Here is a 17,779-nt window from a genome sequence, read left to right as displayed (position 1 = left end):
CAGCGGATCGTGGAGGGGCTCCTACATGCAGGAAGACGACATCGAGCGCCTGGTACGCCTCCGGCGAGTCCCGCAGTCGGTCATCACGCGGGTGCCCGGCGAGGAGACGGAGCCCGAGCCGAGGAACGGCGAGCGCGTCGTCTTCGGCGCGCACCTCGACCGCGGGCTGGGTCTGCCGGCTTCGCCGTTCTTCCGGCAATTCCTCGACCACTTCGGCCTTCAGCCGCACCACCTGCCGGCCAACGCGTGCGTCCTCCTGAGCTGCTTCGTAGCGTTCATGGAGGCTTATGCCGGTTTGTGGCCCGACATCGACTTCTGGAGCCGGCTCTTCTTCTTGAAGGCGCAGACCAACGACGGCCGCCTGCGAGCCTGCGGCGCCGCCTCGATCTACACCCAGCCTGGTACGCCTTTCCCCAAGATCCCCACCGTCGACTCGGTGAAGAACTGGCAAATGTCATTCTTCTACGTGCGCAACGAGGGGGAGCTCGTTGACCGGATCAACCTGCCGGAGTTCAATCCGGCTCCTCCAGTCGGCCGGATCAACTGGAGCCACAACGCCCGCTCGACGGATCCGGACGCGGAGGTGAACCTGCTCTGGGATCTCCTGGCGACAGCCACCGCTGGCGGGCTGACTGCCGAAGATCTCCTCTGCACCATCGCCGAGCGCCGGGTGCTGCCGCTCCAGATGCGCACCCACAAGATCGGGCACATGTCCGGCCGGCTCGATCCGAACCGGACGTCCAAGGTGCCGCTCACCAAGGCCCAGGTGGCCAGCCGGGTGAACCACATCACCAAGGCGAACCTGGCGGAGGACTGGAGCTACGGGCTGGTGCCCTGCGACAGGAACCATCCACCGGCGCGGGTAAGCTTCGTGTCTTTGCCATTTTCCGGCTTGCGGCTGCGAGGCCGACTTCCTTTTTCTTCTGCCGACTTCCGGCTTGTCATATGCTCATGTTTTTCTGTCTTTCTAGGTTTTTGAGCGCCAGAACGTCGAGGACGGCGACCTGGCGACGAAGAGGTGGACGCCGGATCTCGTCGATCCGGCTGACCAAGCCGGCGACCATGCCGGCGACGACGACCTGCCGCAGGCGCCTGATCTAGGCGGCCAGGGGGAGCACAATCCGCCCCCTTCGCCAGAGCACCAGGAGGAGGAGGAGCCGGCGACGTCCGGCACGGGGCCAATCCCCGCCGTGCCTCTGCGCACGAGGCCGCCAAGCACCACGGCGACTTCGGCGCCCAAGGGCACGAAGAGAGCCGGCTCCACCGCCGCCGCGGAGTCGAGGGCGAAGAAACAGCGCCGGCATCAGCCGAAGAAGGTCCCGGAGCAAGCCGGGTGAGTTCTCTCTCGTTTTCTTGTTTGATTCCTTTTCTTTCCTTACTTTCATGCTTACCATCTTTCTGTTTATCCAGCTAGGGCCCCTATCAAGTTTGCCCAGGGCGGCGGCTCCCGGCAAGCTCCACGCGTGGTGTCGCCGCTTCCGCGCCAGAGGAGGGAGCAGACGCCACAGCCTTCCTCGCGCGCACCTACGCCGCCGCCGCCGCCTGCGACAGGGGCGTCTTCCTTCGCCGTGCCGCTAGCCTCCGCGCCAGATCGCGGCACGCGGGTCGAGCCCACGCGGCAGCCGACGCTGGACGACATGTTCCCGCGCCGGACACCTCTTACGGACCCAGCCGCTGGGGCCGGGCGGGGCATGCCGCCTTCAGCCGGGGCCGGAGCCGGCGGGGCTGCTCTAGGACCGGCGCCGGCAGGGCCGCGCCGCTGCGGCCGGAGCCGGCAGCAGGCCCACCGTGGTGGAGTTGGACGAGAGTCCGGAGGGGGCGCCCCAGGCGCCGGAGACAACTGGGCCGGCTGGGCCATCTGCTGCGCCCGGAACGACGCCGCCGCCGCAGCCGACACCAGAGGAGCCGGCCAGGCAGGAGCCGGCAAGGGACGAGCCGGCGCGCACTGGGGACGCCGACTCGCGCGCGCTGGTGAGGACGGAGGGCGCAGCGGGCCCGTCTGAGGGCCTTCATGTGGCCAAGGGTGCCCGGCTGGTGGCTGTGCCGTCCGCCTCCGACTCCAGCTTCGGCTCGGCAGGAACCATGGAGAGGGCATGGCATCAGGCGAACTCCTGCGAGGTACTCAGCCGGGAGGGGCAGCCTGGCACGGCGCCCATGAAGATGCTTTTCTCCGGCTATCGCGCCAGCCTCAAGACCAAGGCCGCCGAGACCCTTGCCCAGCTGGCGACGCTGGAGGATGCTGAGAAGGTGTGTTTTCTTTTCTTCTGCGATTTTCTTGTCCTGGTAGCCCTCCGAGACGTGGGCCGACTGCCTGAAGCCGGTCCAGGTTTCGTCTAAACAACTGATTCTTTCAGACGGTTGAGGAGCGGCGCACCCTCTTGTACAACCAGGTGGTGACCAGCTATCACCGGGCCAAGATCGAGCGGGCCGCCTTGGCTCGCGAGCTGGAAGTCGTCAAGGGTGAGCTCTACGCTTCTTCCGACTTGATGTCTTATTTTCTTTTTAATCTTGGTTGGCTGATATTTCTTTCCGGCCGCCCCGCAGCTGAAGCCGCCAAAGTCCCGCAGCTGGAGTCGGATCTCCGAGCCGCTCGTGCGCAGTGCGCCGAGAGCGAGGAGGCGGGCCGATCCGCCGCCGGCAAGCTCAAGCTGGCTGAGCAGGAGCTGACACGGCTGCGCCTGCTGGAGAAGAACCACATCACCGAGCTCAACTCCCTCAGGTCGGCGGAGAAGGAGAAGGTGGATGATCTGGGCCGGCGGCTGTCGGAGGTGGAGAAGCAGCGGCTTGCGCTGCAGGAGGAGGTCACTGCCAAGTCCACAGAGCTGACGGCTACCGCCAAGCGTTGGACCGACGATTTTAGCGCGCTTGATCGCGGCTTGGCGGGTGAGTGCATCTTTATGTTCCTTCCCTTTGCCGGCTTTCGGCTGTCGACTGCCGGCTTTTGTTGGCAGCCGGCAGCAGAAACTTCTGATTTCTTCGTTATCCTCGTCTTCGGGCTGGTGACAGTCGGCTCTTGCCGGCTGCCGCCAGGCTTTTCCTTTTGGCTTAGGACTTCGAAAATTTGCATTTTTCAGCTTATTTCGGCTTGGATGGTTTCTGACTTGCTTCTTCTTCTTGCAGCGGCCTTCCCGGAGACGCAAGACGCAGCTTTGGCAGCCGTTGGCGCCGCGCGTGACTCCAGGAGGCAGGAGACCGGCGAGGGCAGCTCGGAGTACTTCTCCATGGAGGACCACCTGGCGTCCATGGCTGCCCGCATCGAGCCCGTCACCAAGCTTGGCTGGGAGCTGCGGAAGGCGGCTGAAGAGCTGGTGCCCATGCTGTGGCCTGGGGAGGTGGCGCCGCAAGACATCTCCGGCCTCATCTCCTCGATGGAGCAGGCGCCGGACCGCTTCCTCGACTGGAAGGAGTCGGCCACGCGCGCCGGTGCCGATATGGCGCTGTCCTTCGTCCTCTCCTGGTACAACGAGGTGGACCTGAGGCAGCTTGAGTTCCGGCGAGCCGGCGTGGAGGACAAGCTCCCAGCCGACTTCAAGGCCGCCCGCCTTGCTCGAGCCAGCACCATCGCCGACTTCGTCGACAAGACGCTCTTCGTCGCGGACCCGAACCCTCCTCCATCCGATGGAGAATACATGGATGATGAGGAGGCGGAAGATGTGCCTGAGGACGACCCGGCCGCCGGCTCCACTGACGCCCCTCCGGCTTAGATTTCCTGCTTTTCAGTTGTTCTTTTGCAAGACAATTTATTAAATCCCCGGGATGCCGGGTGCAGATGTAAGACAATATTATCGCCTTTTAATTATGCCACACTTTAATGTGTTTGTTAACCAATTATGTGCCGAGTTGCTTTCTTTCGACTCGTTCGCTTTTTCCCATCCGCCCCACTCTTTGGCTGTGCCCTTGCCGGTCGTACGTCCGACTTGCGGTCCGTCGCCGGATCAAGAGCGGGCCGCTGGGTGAGGCCGACAGTATTTCAGTCGAACGAGCTGAATTCAGCAATCCGGCACTTTTGTGAAAAGTTGCAAGTCAACTCGCTTTTACTCTTTCTCTTAGTCGTTTTTCGCGTGCCGGCTCCCTAGGCCTTACTCCCGCCATAGGGTTCGTCCACGGAGCTGTAGAGACGGCTGACGCGGTTGATTCTTCGTCGGAATTGAGAACACACCGAGCTGCTTCTTCTCTGATCTCGGTGCTCTGCGTCTTGAGGTCACCGGCGTGCGGTGGAGAAGGAGCCCGAGCACTTGATTGCTTTCCCTATTTTATTGCTAGGGCCATTTTTGTAAATTTCGGTGCCTTTACTTCAATTTTAGGTTTTCCAGGGCGAGAGATGCTAAAGGGCATCGATGTAATTTATGTACCCACCGCTTTTAACCTATCTTCTAGGCCTTTCGAGGCCGACTTTGTAAAAAAAATCATAATTTCATCAAATTGACTTTATTTTGCAAAAACTGACAAGGTATTACAATTTACCTACCTGATTTCTTATCGTTACTATTGTAATTCTGTGAGGATTTCACGCGATCGTGTGTCAAGGCACACATCTAAATCTAGTTGCGTTAGGTCTCGGAGTTGCATCCCGGACAGAGACATGCAACCTAACTTTCAAGTTTGACTTGAGTAAGTTGAGGATTGAATATATGCATGTAGTACTATTTTCTAACATGCGTTCTGATTTATGACAGACTTCGTCCAGTATTCTCTTTTTTGTGAAAACTTAAACTATCTAAAACTCGACCGAATTTACACGAAAATATATTACTAGTACTTACGAAATAAAATAGCTATGTATGAATATATTTTATCATGAATCTACTGACACCAGTTTGGCGGTATAAATGTTTTTTTTGTTGAATAAACACGATCAAATGATCAAACTTTTAAAAGCTTAACGTCTCAAAAAAGTTGGAAGTACCCTCTTTCATGAATGTAGGAAGTAACAAGAGAGCGCTATTTTTTTTGCTCGTGATGAAAATGGTGAGCCTCAAGGCTCTTCGCCGAACTTATATGGTGTTAGGCCATCTCCGAACCACGAGGCTTATATGCGAGGCCTCATGGCCAACCATATATAGACTGCGCGGTTGTTTCTGTTCAGCCTAATAACCCCATTACGAGCCCATAAATGCGGTCGGTTTACGGTGGCTGTGGATGGCACACGCGTCCGCGCGTCCTCCTGAAATTACCATGGACCCACCGAGGGAGGCGAGGAGGCGCATGAGTGGGTCTCCTTAAATGGAGAACAATGTCCCTCTCACTCTCATGTCCCCACTCGCTACTGAATCTTCCAAACCCTAGCCACCCGAGCTCCCTAGCCATGGCCAAGAAGGGGGGCGGATGGTTCTGCCCAGGACAGAACATCAACGAGGCCTTGGTGTCTCGTGCCGATGGCTAGTACGGTGGCAATGGAGGCCGCCAGAACACCTGAGCGCTCGCTGGGATGCCACCGACATCGGAAAGGCCACCGCGCTCTCCTCACGTTCCGCGCTTCTAGACACGCGTCAATGTCAAAACGGAGACGTCGCGCCTCTAAGCCGACCTCGGTGTGCCGATGCCATGGCCAGACGCGCACCTGCCGCATGGCTGGCATCTCAGCCAGGCGCGGCAGCCGGTGCATGCGATTCCCCGTGCGCCTCCGCAAGATCCTTCGATGCAGCGCTCACCTGCCGCCAGATCTACGACGGGATCCGGCATACGCCATCGACTCCCTGTTGTGCGTGCGGTGGTTCTAGGCCGAGCACGATGCTCGGCGCGAGATGATCCATGCCTACCTGAAGGGCCTCGGCGATGATGACTTCGACTACGAGGAGGCCGAAGCGGCCTTCCAGTCCCAACCGCGACCACCACCACCACGACAGCCGCCTCCACCACCGCCAAGGCCGACGTAGGCGCCTACGCCACCGGCGCCCGTGAAGGGGGAGGAGGAGGAGGACACGCTCCCTCCATTGGGTTACACCTTACCCACACTGCGAGGGGGGCACACCGACTGTTTCGAGTACCAGGGGCATACACCCAGTACGCCGATCCCCTCCCGTGGGTGCGGGAGTTTCCGGGGCATGTCTACCAGTAGGCGACGGTCGAGGTCCCGCCTGAAGATGACGACGACCTTGACTACCAGGAGATGGAGGAGGAGGCCATCGCGCGCAGAGGCTATCGCCTTGGTGGAGGGGCGCACCAAATGGCACCTCGACTAGGTCATCCGGGCCTCCCTAGAGGCCGCGGTGGCACTGGCGCCACCACCATCCCAGGAGTACCAGCTGCCGCCTCCACCGGCGGCTAATGTCTAGCCACCGCCGCAGGTCTTCATTGACCTTGGCGACGAGGACTACGAGGCGGCCGGCAAGCATCCCCGCAGCGGGGATTATCCATTTTATTGTTTTTTTCTTTTTTATGGAAAACTGGGGGTTTGGGGGCTCCAAATATACTACGAGTAGTATGTTTTTTTTTTTTTTTTTTGCGGTTTTAGCTGGGTCGGGGCTGCCTCCGCCCGTATCTGGACCACAGTCTATTCCGTGTCCACACACGCCGCCGTATCCGGAATCAAACGGACCGAAACTGTCGGAGATGGCCTTACTCCGGTCCGGTCAATGTATGTCCGTTTCATGTCATAATACGTATAGTACGATCGAGCGTAGAAGATAGAAAATGTTGCACTAGAATCGCTATCGCGAATGGATCTTCTCTGTGCCACGAAAGGGAAATTTTGAGGGCAATGCATGCCGAAATTTTGACCTTATCCCTAATTTAGGCCTTGCTTAATTGTCTAGTGGCTACAAGCAAGTTTCAGTAGTACACTAGCAAAAATACCCGTGCGTTGCATCGGAAATAAATCAACTTAACAAAAATATTCGGCATGACTTTTCCCCAAAGACGATTGACCCACATAACCCTAACAATCAGCTCGCCCTTTCATTTAATTTTTAATTTATATTATGTTTTATTTTGATCTATTCTTTTACCATTAAATGCAATACTCTTGCTATTGTTTAGTGCTAGTATGCTAGGCATGAAAAGTATTATGCTGCACAATTCTTAAATATTTAGAATGTACCATAAAATATTTGTTTTTGAATGGTTCTTTTTAGTGGTAAGAACAGAAAGCAAAAAACTATTTATCTGGTAAACCTATTAGGAAGATACTGTAACTCAAAAGAGAAGATTGGTCTTATACAACAGAAAACGGGCATGAATTCTAATCATACTTGGCATCAGAGTAGAAAACAACAGCAAGGCCTTGAACTCGTAGTCATCCGCCACTCCTGCATGAGGTTGTTGACCTCTGTCTTGTATGGAGAGCGAGGTGTGGACCCGGACATGCCACACCCTCCATGAACTCGACCTTGATCAAGGTTAGTGATTGTACAAATCCTACTTTAATTATTCAATGCGTAGCAGCCCAGTCCGAACCGACCCAAGGCCCATGCCAGCCAGCCACGAAGGCACCCCCAACCCTATCCTCTCCCTCGCTCAGCACACACGCACGTTTTCCTGCCGCCACCGCTGCTAGCTTCTCTTCTAGCCCGTGCTCCGCCGGCCGTTGACGTCCCGACCGACTCTCACGCGCGCCGCGTCGGTCCGCCCCAGAAGCTCTCGATCTCCGCCGCTATGGAGCTATCCCCTCCTTAATTTCCTCCCTCTGTCGCCTCCCATCCCCACCACGCAGCAGGTGCTGGTCAACGCTTCCCTCGGGCATCCCGATCGCTCGCGCCAAGATCTCTCCACCCCTCTAGCCCTATTTTTCCCAAATTCATCTGATCCTTCATTCATCATGTCACCAGCCAGCGTGTAATTCCGTTCAACATATTCAACATATTGACCAACATGCAATTCTTCCTTTTGATTCACTCCATATTTTGGGCTGCTTTGTTGTTCCAAGTTGGCTCGTATTAATCCAAGATACTTGGGCATATAAATTGGTGGGAGTCGTATTACACGAGCGAGGTGGGACTATTTGAAACTAATAGGTACTGCTCTAAAAAAATAAAGAAAATCACCTTATGCTTGTGGCCTGGCTTAGTCTGGTGGCCCAGGACAGAAGGGCCGACGTTACCCAGCCAGCGAATATTCAACGTCGAGCGATCGATCGAGCACACGCAGGGAACAAATCAATGCGAAACGTTTTCTTGACTAACCGGTGGCAGTGCCTGTAATTTCTACCGAAAATTAGGGGTAATTGAAAAACGGACGAAAATTTAGGGGAGACACCTTCCTTCCTTTATTAATAGGTAAAGATAAAGATAAAGGGTATCGATTCAAGAAGGAACAGAAGTCACAAGCAGGACGTTGCAGACGGACAAGAGCAATGGAGAGCTTGCTCCCGCTTCTCATAGCCCTAGGGGTTCTTCTCCAACTGTGTTGCTGCAGCCCTCCGCCGTCCCCGGTGGTCTGCACGCACGGCAATTTGAATTGCACGGTCACCAACGCCTACGGCTCCTTCACGGACCGTAGCATCTGCCACGCCGCCAACATCATCTACCCGCGCACCGAGCAGGAGCTCGTGGCAGCCGTGGCGGCCGCGGCCTGTGCGAAACGCAAGCTGAAGGTGGCCACCAAGTGTTGGATATTTTGGTGATCTAGGCTGCTCTCCTAGGTCAGATCTTTTTGGGTTGCTACAGTAGGACGGTGCTACAGTAGGGCGGTGCTACAGTAGGGCGGTGCTACAGTAAATGGCCACCTATCCTTATGTGTTGTCTTGATCGGAGACATCGATTTTGATCCAACGGTGCTGGTTCCCCTAGTGCATAGTGCTAAACATATATAAAGGGGTCAAATGACCCTAGAAGAGTAGAGAATACACGGCTGCTCTCAGTTCTCTCTCTCACTCTCTCTCTCACACAAATTAAGCCACCGATCAGGCTAGCACTAAAGCACTGGGAAGAATCAAGCACAAGTTGCTCCATTTTGGTGTGAGCAATTAAACAAGAGGAGACATGGCATCATCTTCAGACCAAGGTATTTCTGATCTTATTCTTTTGTGGCTCAAACTAGAGCTAGTTGATCCTGGTGGATCCAACAGTGGTATCAGAGCATCTAGCTCTTAAGTTTGAGCCCTCTTATGTTAAGATTCATGCTTGATTTATCAAGCCAAAATCAAGATCAGGGGCATATGCACATACCCATGTGTTTATATGTTGTCACCAAGTCAAGACATATGCCCAAGTTGCTTCTGTGAAAGAATTTTATGCTTATGTTTAAAGGCTGTTCTTCCTGGTTATCAATTATGTTTTAAGTTTAAGCCCTGTTTTCTTAAGTAACAGCCCTAAAAGTTCTAAAGTGAATCTAGGGTTTTCTCGGTTTTAAGCATATATGAAGGGGATTAAGGCAGATTCTTGCAAATCTTCAAATTCCCCAATTCCTAGAAACCCTAGAGTTAAAATCCCTTATGATTCTCCTCTGAAATCAAGTTGTGGTTTCGGCTTAAGCATGATTCTTTAAAGGGGAATGAATAAATAATGATGAATTTAAGCACTCCTTCCCAATTCCGAAACCCTAGATTACGAAATTCCCCAAATTTGAAGGAACCCTAACCCTAATTCAAGATCAAGATCAAGGCGGACTTTACCTTATGGGCCTCGTCGTCGTCGCTGGCCACGGCGGCATCGGAGCCATCTTCTTATGTTGGAAGGTGTGCTCGGACTCGAACCCGAGCAGCCTTGCTGTCCGCTGAACTGGCCGGTGGCTGCTGCTCTCCCCGCGCGCTCGACGCCGTTGGAGACCAGCTGCTGTGCCGGTTCCTGGCGAAGGAAGCTGTCGCCGTCGCGGGGACGCCCACACGCGCACGCTTGCCTCGCACAGGGGCGCCGCCCAGAGCCGCTCGACGGAGCTGCGCGCTGGCCAAAGCTGCACGCAACTCCGGCGAGAGGGCCTGGTTGACGCCGAAGCCTTTTCCCCGTCGCGCGGTGCTCGCCGTCTTCGCTATTGCAGCGGCGTCGCCACTGCTGTCGGGAGAGGAGAGCAGGAAAGAAAGGTAAATGGGCTAGGGTTTCGTGGGGAGCCGGGCGGCGACGACGCGCTGGTTTTGATCCAGCCGGGGTCGTTCCTGGCCATCGGATTGCATCCGACGGCTCGGGTGGTCCTGGCGTTGCAAATGGGCTGTGGCCCAAGAGGGGATCAGGGGGAGCAAATACTGGGCTGGGCCAATTTTGGCCCAGTTCAGCAGGATTATTATGCTATTTAGGGCTGAAATAAATATCTTTTCAGGGCTATTTTTCTGGATAAATTGATTATGCTTATTATGTTTATTTTAGGCCACAATTTTAATTGCCATGCTTAGATAATTTGCATGTTGTTATTATATTTATTATTTAGTTTATTTATGATTAATGAATTATGGTGATATTTATCACTATAATTATTATGTGATAATGCTTTCGCTGCAAAATAAAGTTTATGGATCCTCAAATAAAGTGTGGTTTTATGCCTTGTCATTCTGACCAAAGTTGTTTGACGGGCATTTTAACTGCAAAATTCTTTTATTGGTCTGTTTCACTTCTGGCCAAAGCTGATGTGAACCGGGTCGGTAAAAGAAAATAATGAATGAGGATCATTAATGTGTGGCTTCTATTTATCAATTTGGCCAAAGCTAATTGATGAATATTTGTCCACAAAATTTTGTTGTTCATTTTCATCTCTGGCCAAAGCTGATTTGAATTTGATCAATAAAATTTAATGATGATTATGATGATGCTTACTAAAGCATTTTGAATTTTTCTTTTGCAGCAACTAATGTCTCTAATATTGCTGGAATGCTAAATGGCATCGAACAGCTAAATGGCAGCAATTATGTCACGTGGAAGGAGAAGCTTGAGATCACTATGGCCTTACTCAATATTGATTATGCTCTCCTTAATGATCCTCCTGAGGTGCCTAAAGAAAATAATGAAAATTATGAAGCCCTCAAGAAGGAATATGACATTATTAAGACTAAGTGGGATGACTCTAATCGCAAGTGCCTTATGATGATAAAGGGCTCCATTACACAGAGTATGAGGGGAGCCCTTCCTGATTGTGAGACAGCAAAAGGGTACTTTGCAAAAATTGAGCATCAATTTAAAGGGTCTTCTAAAGTTTATGCAACAAGTCTTATCAGAAGGCTAATTGATGAAAAATATGATCCCACTGGAAGTCTTCGAGAGCATATTATGAAAAAGTGCAACATGGCCGCCAAACTAAAGTCAATGGAGATGGAAATCTCTAATGGTTTCCTCGTCCATTTTATTATGTCATCTTTGCCTCCCCAATTTGATCCATTTATGATCAACTATAATGCGATGGATGTTAAATGGGAGATTGATGAGATGATGGCGCGATGTGTGCAAGAAGAAGAAAGGCTTAAGGCTGACAGAATTGATCATGTTAATCAGTTTGGTCATTCACAAAAGAAGAAGTATAGAAAATTTGTGAATGAATATGTGAAGCCCAAGCCTTATAAGTTCAAGGAAAAAGGCCAATCCTCAAAAGGTTCACAGCAAAAGAAGCCAGAAAAAGTGCCTAATCTTTGAAGGAAATAATTCCAATGCTTGCCACTTTTGTGGAAAAGGTGGGCATAGGCGAAAGGATTGTTTTGGCTTCAAGAGATGGATCAAAGAAAGAGGTACCGACACTATTACTGTTGTTGAAGAATCCCTTTATGTTAATTATGCCACCAATACTTGGTGGATTGATTCAGGTGCAACAATTCATGTTGTAAATTCGTTGCAGGGATTCAATATGAGGAAGACCCTAAAAAGAGGGGAAAGAACAATTAGAGTTGCTAATGGTGTTGAAGCTTATGCCGAGGCGATTGGAGACTTCACTCTTACACTTCATGGCGGTTTTAAGCTTCAGCTAAATAATGTTCTTTATGTACCCTCGATGAAACGGAATTTAGTTTCCGTCTCATGTTTAGATGATGATAGTTATGAGTGTCACTTTGGGAATAAGCAGTGTATAATTATGTATGACAATAATAATGTTGGCCTTGCCTGTCGACACGACAAACTTTATGTAATTTCCCTTTGTGATGATATAAATAATGTGGGTTCTACCTCAAATATAAATGTCGGTACCAAACGCAAACGTAATAATAATGAGACTTCTTCGAAATTATGGCACTATCGTTTAGGCCATATTTCGAGGGGGAGGATTGAGCGTCTCATTAAAGATCAAGTTCTTCCTTCTCTTGATTTTTCGGATGCGGATGTTGATCATTGTATCGACTGCATCAAAGGAAAATATGCCAAGAAAATTAAGAAAGGTGCAAACCGAAGCACGGGAGTTTTGGAATTAATTCATACGGATATATGTGGTCCGTTTAATGTGAGATCGGTGGACGGTTATAATTCATTCATAACGTTCACTGATGATTTCTCCCGTTATGGATATATTTATCAAATCAAAGAAAAATCAGAGGCATTAGACAAGTTCAAGATTTTCAAAGCTGAGGTTGAAAATCAATGTAATAAAAGAATTAAAGTTGTAAGATCTGATCGTGGTGGTGAATACTACGGCAGACATGCAACTTATGGTCAAATTCCTGGACCATTTGCAAAATTCTTACAGGAAAATGGCATTGCCGCCCAATACTCAGCACCGGGTGAACCTCAGCAAAACGGGGTGGCTGAAAGGAGAAACCGCACACTTATGGATATGGTGCGGAGTATGTTAAGCCACTCCACTTTACCGGTGAATTTATGGATGGAAGCCCTTAAAACAGCAGCACATATTCTTAACAGGGTTCCCAGTAAATCGGTGCCCAAAACACCGTATGAATTATGGACTGGGAAAAGCCAACCCTGAATTATTTTCATGTATGGGGCTGTCCTGCTGAAGCAAGGATTTTTAATCCGGTTATGGGAAAATTAGACCCCAAGACAGTCAGTTGCCATTTTATTGGTTATCCTGACAAATCTAAAGCATATCGATTTTATTGTCCAAATCAGACAACGAAATTTGTTGAAACAAGACACGCTGTGTTCTTGGAAAGTGATATGATGAGGGGGAGCATGACTCCCAGAGAAATAGTCTTGGAGGAAAAACAGGAATATGTCCCGATGCCTGTAATCCAAGAGCCAGTGTTTCCAGTACATACTGAAATTGCACCTCAAGTTTCAGCTCCTGTAGCTGATGGTGCTCACATAACTGGACAACAAAAGGACCAAGAACAGCAATTACGAGTGTATTCAAGAAGGCAACGTGCTGCTAATGCAACACCTGCTGATACACCGGCGACTGTTCCAGATGTCACATCTAATGATGCTCTTATTGAAAATAATCAGCAGTCTCAAACTGTTATTAATGTGCCGAATAATGAGCCTCTTAGAAGGTCACAGCGGGCTAGAAAGCCTGCTATTCCTGATGATTATCTCACCTACATGAGTGAGGATACAAATGAGCCAGTGTTGGATAATGATCCCACCTCATTTAAGGAGGCTATGGAAAGTGAATATTCGTCTAAATGGCTCGATGCTATGAAAGATGAAATGAAGTCCATGAGCACTAATGATGTATGGGACTTAGTAGAAATCCCTGAAGGAGCCAAAACAGTTGGATGCAAATGGGTCTATAAGACCAAACGTGACTCCAAGGGTGATATCGAAAGGTTTAAAGCAAGGCTTGTGGCAAAAGGATTCACTCAAAGAGAAGGGATTGATTATAATGAAACTTTTTCACCCGTCTCTTCGAAGGATTCATTCAGAATAATTATGGCACTCGTAGCTCATTATGATTTAGAGCTACATCAGATGGATGTCAAAACGGCATTTCTAAATGGTGACTTACGCGAAGATGTTTACATGGCACAACCGGAAGGTTTTGTTATGGAAGAAAATAAACATTTAGGATGTCATCTGAAGAAATCCATCTATGGTTTGAAACAAGCATCAAGAGAGTGGTATCTCAAATTTGATCAAGTCATAAAGAAATTTGGCTTTAAGGAAAATAAGAAGGACAATTGTGTTTATGTTAAGTTCAGGGGGAGTAATTTTATCTTCCTGATATTATATGTTGATGACATACTCTTGGCCAGCAGTGATAAAAATATGTTGATGGAGACCAAGAGATTCCTGTCTTCAAAGTTCGATATGAAAGATCTCGGTGAAGCAACTTATGTTTTAGGAATTGAAATTCACCGGGATAGATCCAGAGGGATCTTGGGGCTATCTCAGAGAGCATATATTGAAAAGGTACTGAAAAAGTACAATATGTATAAGTGCTCAGCCTACTTTGCTCCTATTGTTAAGGGCGATAAATTTGGGACTTTCCAATGCCCAAGAAATAATTTTGAATCTGCGCAGATGAAGTCAATTCCTTATGCCTCAATTGTTGGGAGTATTATGTATGCACAAGTGTGCACTCGCCCTGATTTAGCTTTTGTGACCGGGATGCTTGGCAGATATCAGTCCAATCCAGGTCTGGATCACTGGAAGGCTGCTAAAAAGGTCTTGCGTTATTTGCAAGGTACTAAAGGCCTCATGCTTACTTATGAGAAATCTGATAATCTCGAAATAGTGGGTTATTCAGATGCTGATTTTGCGGGGTGTGTTGATACTAAGAAATCCACATCAGGTTATATCTTCACCCTTGCAAAAGGAGCTATATCATGGAAAAGCTCGAAGCAAACTGTTACTGCATCGTCGACAATGCAGGCAGAATTTGTAGCATGTTATGAGGCAACCGGGCAGGCGGTATGGTTGAAGAATTTTATCCCGGCACTAAGAGTGATTGACAGCATTTCCAGGCCTCTCACTCTATACTGCGATAATCAACCCGCAGTGATCTATGCGAGTAACAACAAGTCAAGTGCAGCTGGCAAATTTATTGACCTTAAGTATCTTGTTGTGAAAGATAGAATCCAGGATCAAACAATAGATATCAAGTACATTAGTACTAAATTTATGTTAGCGGATCCGCTCACGAAAGGCTTACCACCCAGCGTATTTAGAGAGCATGTTGCCGGCATGGGTTTGGTTGAAAGCTTTTAATCCTGGAGAAGTTGGAACTATTATGGCACCATCTCCCCAAAAGGGACTCATTTTGAGATCGGATGGGAACCATAGTCACTTGGTTTAGCAGTACTTAATTGACTGTTGTAACCTATTGTCTTGGTGTACCATTTTATCAAAAGATGAGTCTGTAATGTTTATGATGTTTATGTAAAGAATTATGTAAATTAAGTTAATATATGATGTGAATAAAGTTTATGGAGCTCATAAATTAAAGAGGTTCATTTTGATATGAAGTAATGTGCTATAGTCACTAGATTAAATGGTACCTAACAGACCATTATAATCTTTTCGTCCTAGTGCATTATTTTGTTGAAAAAATGAGCTTATAATGATCAGCCTTACGATCAAGGGGGAGAATGTTGGATATTTTGGTGATCTAGGCTGCTCTCCTAGGTCAGATCTTTTTGGGTTGCTACAGTAGGACGGTGCTACAGTAGGGCGGTGCTACAGTAGGCCGGTGCTACAGTAGGACGGTGCTACAGTAAATGGCCACCTATCCTTATGTGTTGTCTTGATCGGAGACATCGATTTTGATCCAACGGTGCTGGTTCCCCTAGTGCATAGTGCTAAACATATATAAAGGGGTCAAATGACCCTAGAAGAGTAGAGAATACACGGCTGCTCTCAGTTCTCTCTCTCACTCTCTCTCTCACACAAATTAAGCCACCGATCAGGCTAGCACTAAAGCACCGGGAAGAATCAAGCACAAGTTGCTCCATTTTGGTGTGAGCAATTAAACAAGAGGAGACATGGCATCATCTTCAGACCAAGGTATTTCTGATCTTATTCTTTTGTGGCTCAAACTAGAGCTAGTTGATCCTGGTGGATCCAACACCAAGCACTCTCACAGCATCCCCAAGCTGTCCTGCCCCGGTGGCCGCCACGGCACGATCATAAGCACCGCACGGCTGAACCAGACGGTGCACATTGACGCCGCGAAGCGTCTCATGACGGTGGAGAGCGGCATGCTCCTTCGGGACCTCATCACGGCCGCCGCAGCTGCGGGGCTCGCTCTTCCGAACTCACCCTACTGGTACGGCCTCTCCATCGGCGGACTCCTGGCGACAGGCGCGCACGGTAGCTCGCTGTGGGGCAAGGGAGGCGCCGTGCACGAGTACGTGGTCGGGCTGAGGATCGTGACGCCGGCGCCTGCGATCAAGGGTTTCGCTGTGGTGAGGGAGCTGGGCGCCGATCACCCGGACCTGGACGCCGCGAAGGTCTCCCTTGGGGTCCTCGGCGTCATCTCCCAGGTAACCCTGGCCTTGGAGCCCTTGTTCAAGCGGTCGCTGACGTTCGTGAAGCGCGGCGACTCGGACTTGGCGGACCAGGTGCTTCCGTGGGGCCTCCTCCACGAGTTTGCCGACTTGGAATGGCACCCGCAGGACGGCACGGTCATGTACCGCCAGGACGACCGCGTCGACGTCTCCACGCCGGGCAATGGCCTCAACGACTTTCTCATCTTTCGCGCCAGCCCCACCGGCAGAACCATTGGCGCGAGAGTCGCCGAGGAGTCGATGCAAATGAATAACGTCACCGACGTGGCCCGGTGCGCGGCGGTGCAGCTTCAGGTGTCCGCGAAAGACCAGCAGGCCTTGGGCTTCACGAACGACGGCGTTTCCTTCACGGGGTACCCGGTGGTCGGCTACCAGCACCGCATGCAGGCGGCCGGCACGTGCATCGACGGTCCGGAGGACGGCCTCCTCACCTCCTGCATCTGGGACCCGCGCATCCGGGGCTCCTTCAACTACAACTCCGGCTTCAGCGTCGCGATCTCCAAGGCGCCGGCGTTCATCACCGACGTGCAGCGGATCAGGGACCTCAATCCGGACATGTTCTGCACCGGCGTCGATGGCAGGGTGGGCCTGGTACTTCGCTACGTCAAGGCCTCCTCCGCTTACCTCGGCAAGCCCGAGGACTCGATCGACCTGGACATCCTCTACTACCGGAGCCGCAGCTACGGCATCCCGCGTGTCTACGGCGACCTAGTGGACGAGATCGAGCAGATGGCGCTGAACAAGTACGGCGGCCTGCCGCACTGGGGCAAGAACCGCGACTTCGCATTCGACGGTGCCATCGCGAAATACCCCAAAGCCGATGAGTTTCTGCTGGTGAAGGATAGGTACGACCCCGACGGGCTCTTCTCCAGCGAGTGGAGCGACCAGGTGCTCGCCATCCGCGGGAGTCCCACTGTCGTCAAGAAGGGCTGCGCCATCGAAGGACTCTGCGTCTGCTCCGACGACTCGCATTGCGCGCCAGAGCAGGGCTACTTCTGCCGGCCAGGAAAGGTGTACCGCGAAGCTAGAGTTTGCTCCTTCATCAAGGAGAACGGAAAATAATGATTGGTTTCTTTCAAACACGGGCATCGTTTGTGAAAATATGCAATAGCACGTTGTCGCTGGCCTTCCTTGCTATTACTATCCTTCTATTCAATAAGATGATGTTTTTATGGCTTATATCGTCGATATTCAGTTCGAGCCTTGCTCCGGTGTCCCCCCCCCACCCCCAAGCCCACCACGGTAAGTTACTGAAAAAGTCTACATAACCCTTGGGAGTTTTAAAATTTGGACAGTAACCCCTCAACTTTGAACTGGTAGTCTGGTACGTATCTTTAATTCCGAAAATTATGTAAAACGAGGCAATTGAACCCTAGACTCGGGTAAGCTATTTTGGAGGCTGGTTTTGCCTGCTCCATCATTCGCCCAACATGGGATTGGGTTGTAAAAAATTAGTCAACATGACGTGCACGTCGGGGGAAGGGACGAGCCATGTTGCCCTGCTGCGTCACACCACAAACTTGGTCCCGATTA

At 50.8% G+C, this 17,779-nt stretch overlaps 3 protein-coding genes across 3 annotated transcripts; all 3 read left to right on the top strand.

The window, feature by feature from the left end:
• The first annotated feature begins 660 nt into the window (after nt 1–660).
• LOC139831681 (uncharacterized) lies at nt 661–8,560 on the top strand. Its single transcript, XM_071820999.1, has 3 exons — nt 661–862; nt 972–1,165; nt 8,353–8,560. Exons 1-3 carry the CDS (start codon nt 686–688, stop codon nt 8,558–8,560), a joined length of 579 nt encoding a protein of 192 aa, XP_071677100.1. The 5' UTR covers nt 661–685.
• On the top strand, nt 8,549–11,489 carry LOC139831680 (uncharacterized). The gene is made up of 2 exons (XM_071820998.1): nt 8,549–8,940; nt 10,708–11,489. The coding sequence occupies exons 1-2, from the start codon at nt 8,919–8,921 to the stop codon at nt 11,487–11,489; spliced, it is 804 nt and encodes a 267-aa protein (XP_071677099.1). The 5' UTR covers nt 8,549–8,918.
• Nucleotides 11,490–15,721: 4,232 nt separating this feature from the next.
• Nucleotides 15,722–17,425, top strand: LOC127301158 (L-gulonolactone oxidase 2-like). The gene has a single exon (XM_051331380.2). It carries the CDS (start codon nt 15,722–15,724, stop codon nt 17,306–17,308), a length of 1,587 nt encoding a protein of 528 aa, XP_051187340.2. The 3' UTR covers nt 17,309–17,425.
• The last annotated feature ends 354 nt before the right edge of the window (nt 17,426–17,779 follow it).

The sequence above is a fragment of the Lolium perenne genome, chromosome 5 (assembly GCF_019359855.2).
Source record: "Lolium perenne isolate Kyuss_39 chromosome 5, Kyuss_2.0, whole genome shotgun sequence".
Taxonomy (NCBI): Eukaryota; Viridiplantae; Streptophyta; class Magnoliopsida; order Poales; family Poaceae; genus Lolium; species Lolium perenne.
Note: the sequence above shows the minus strand (reverse complement) of the source record. Positions and strands in the feature narration are given on the sequence as shown.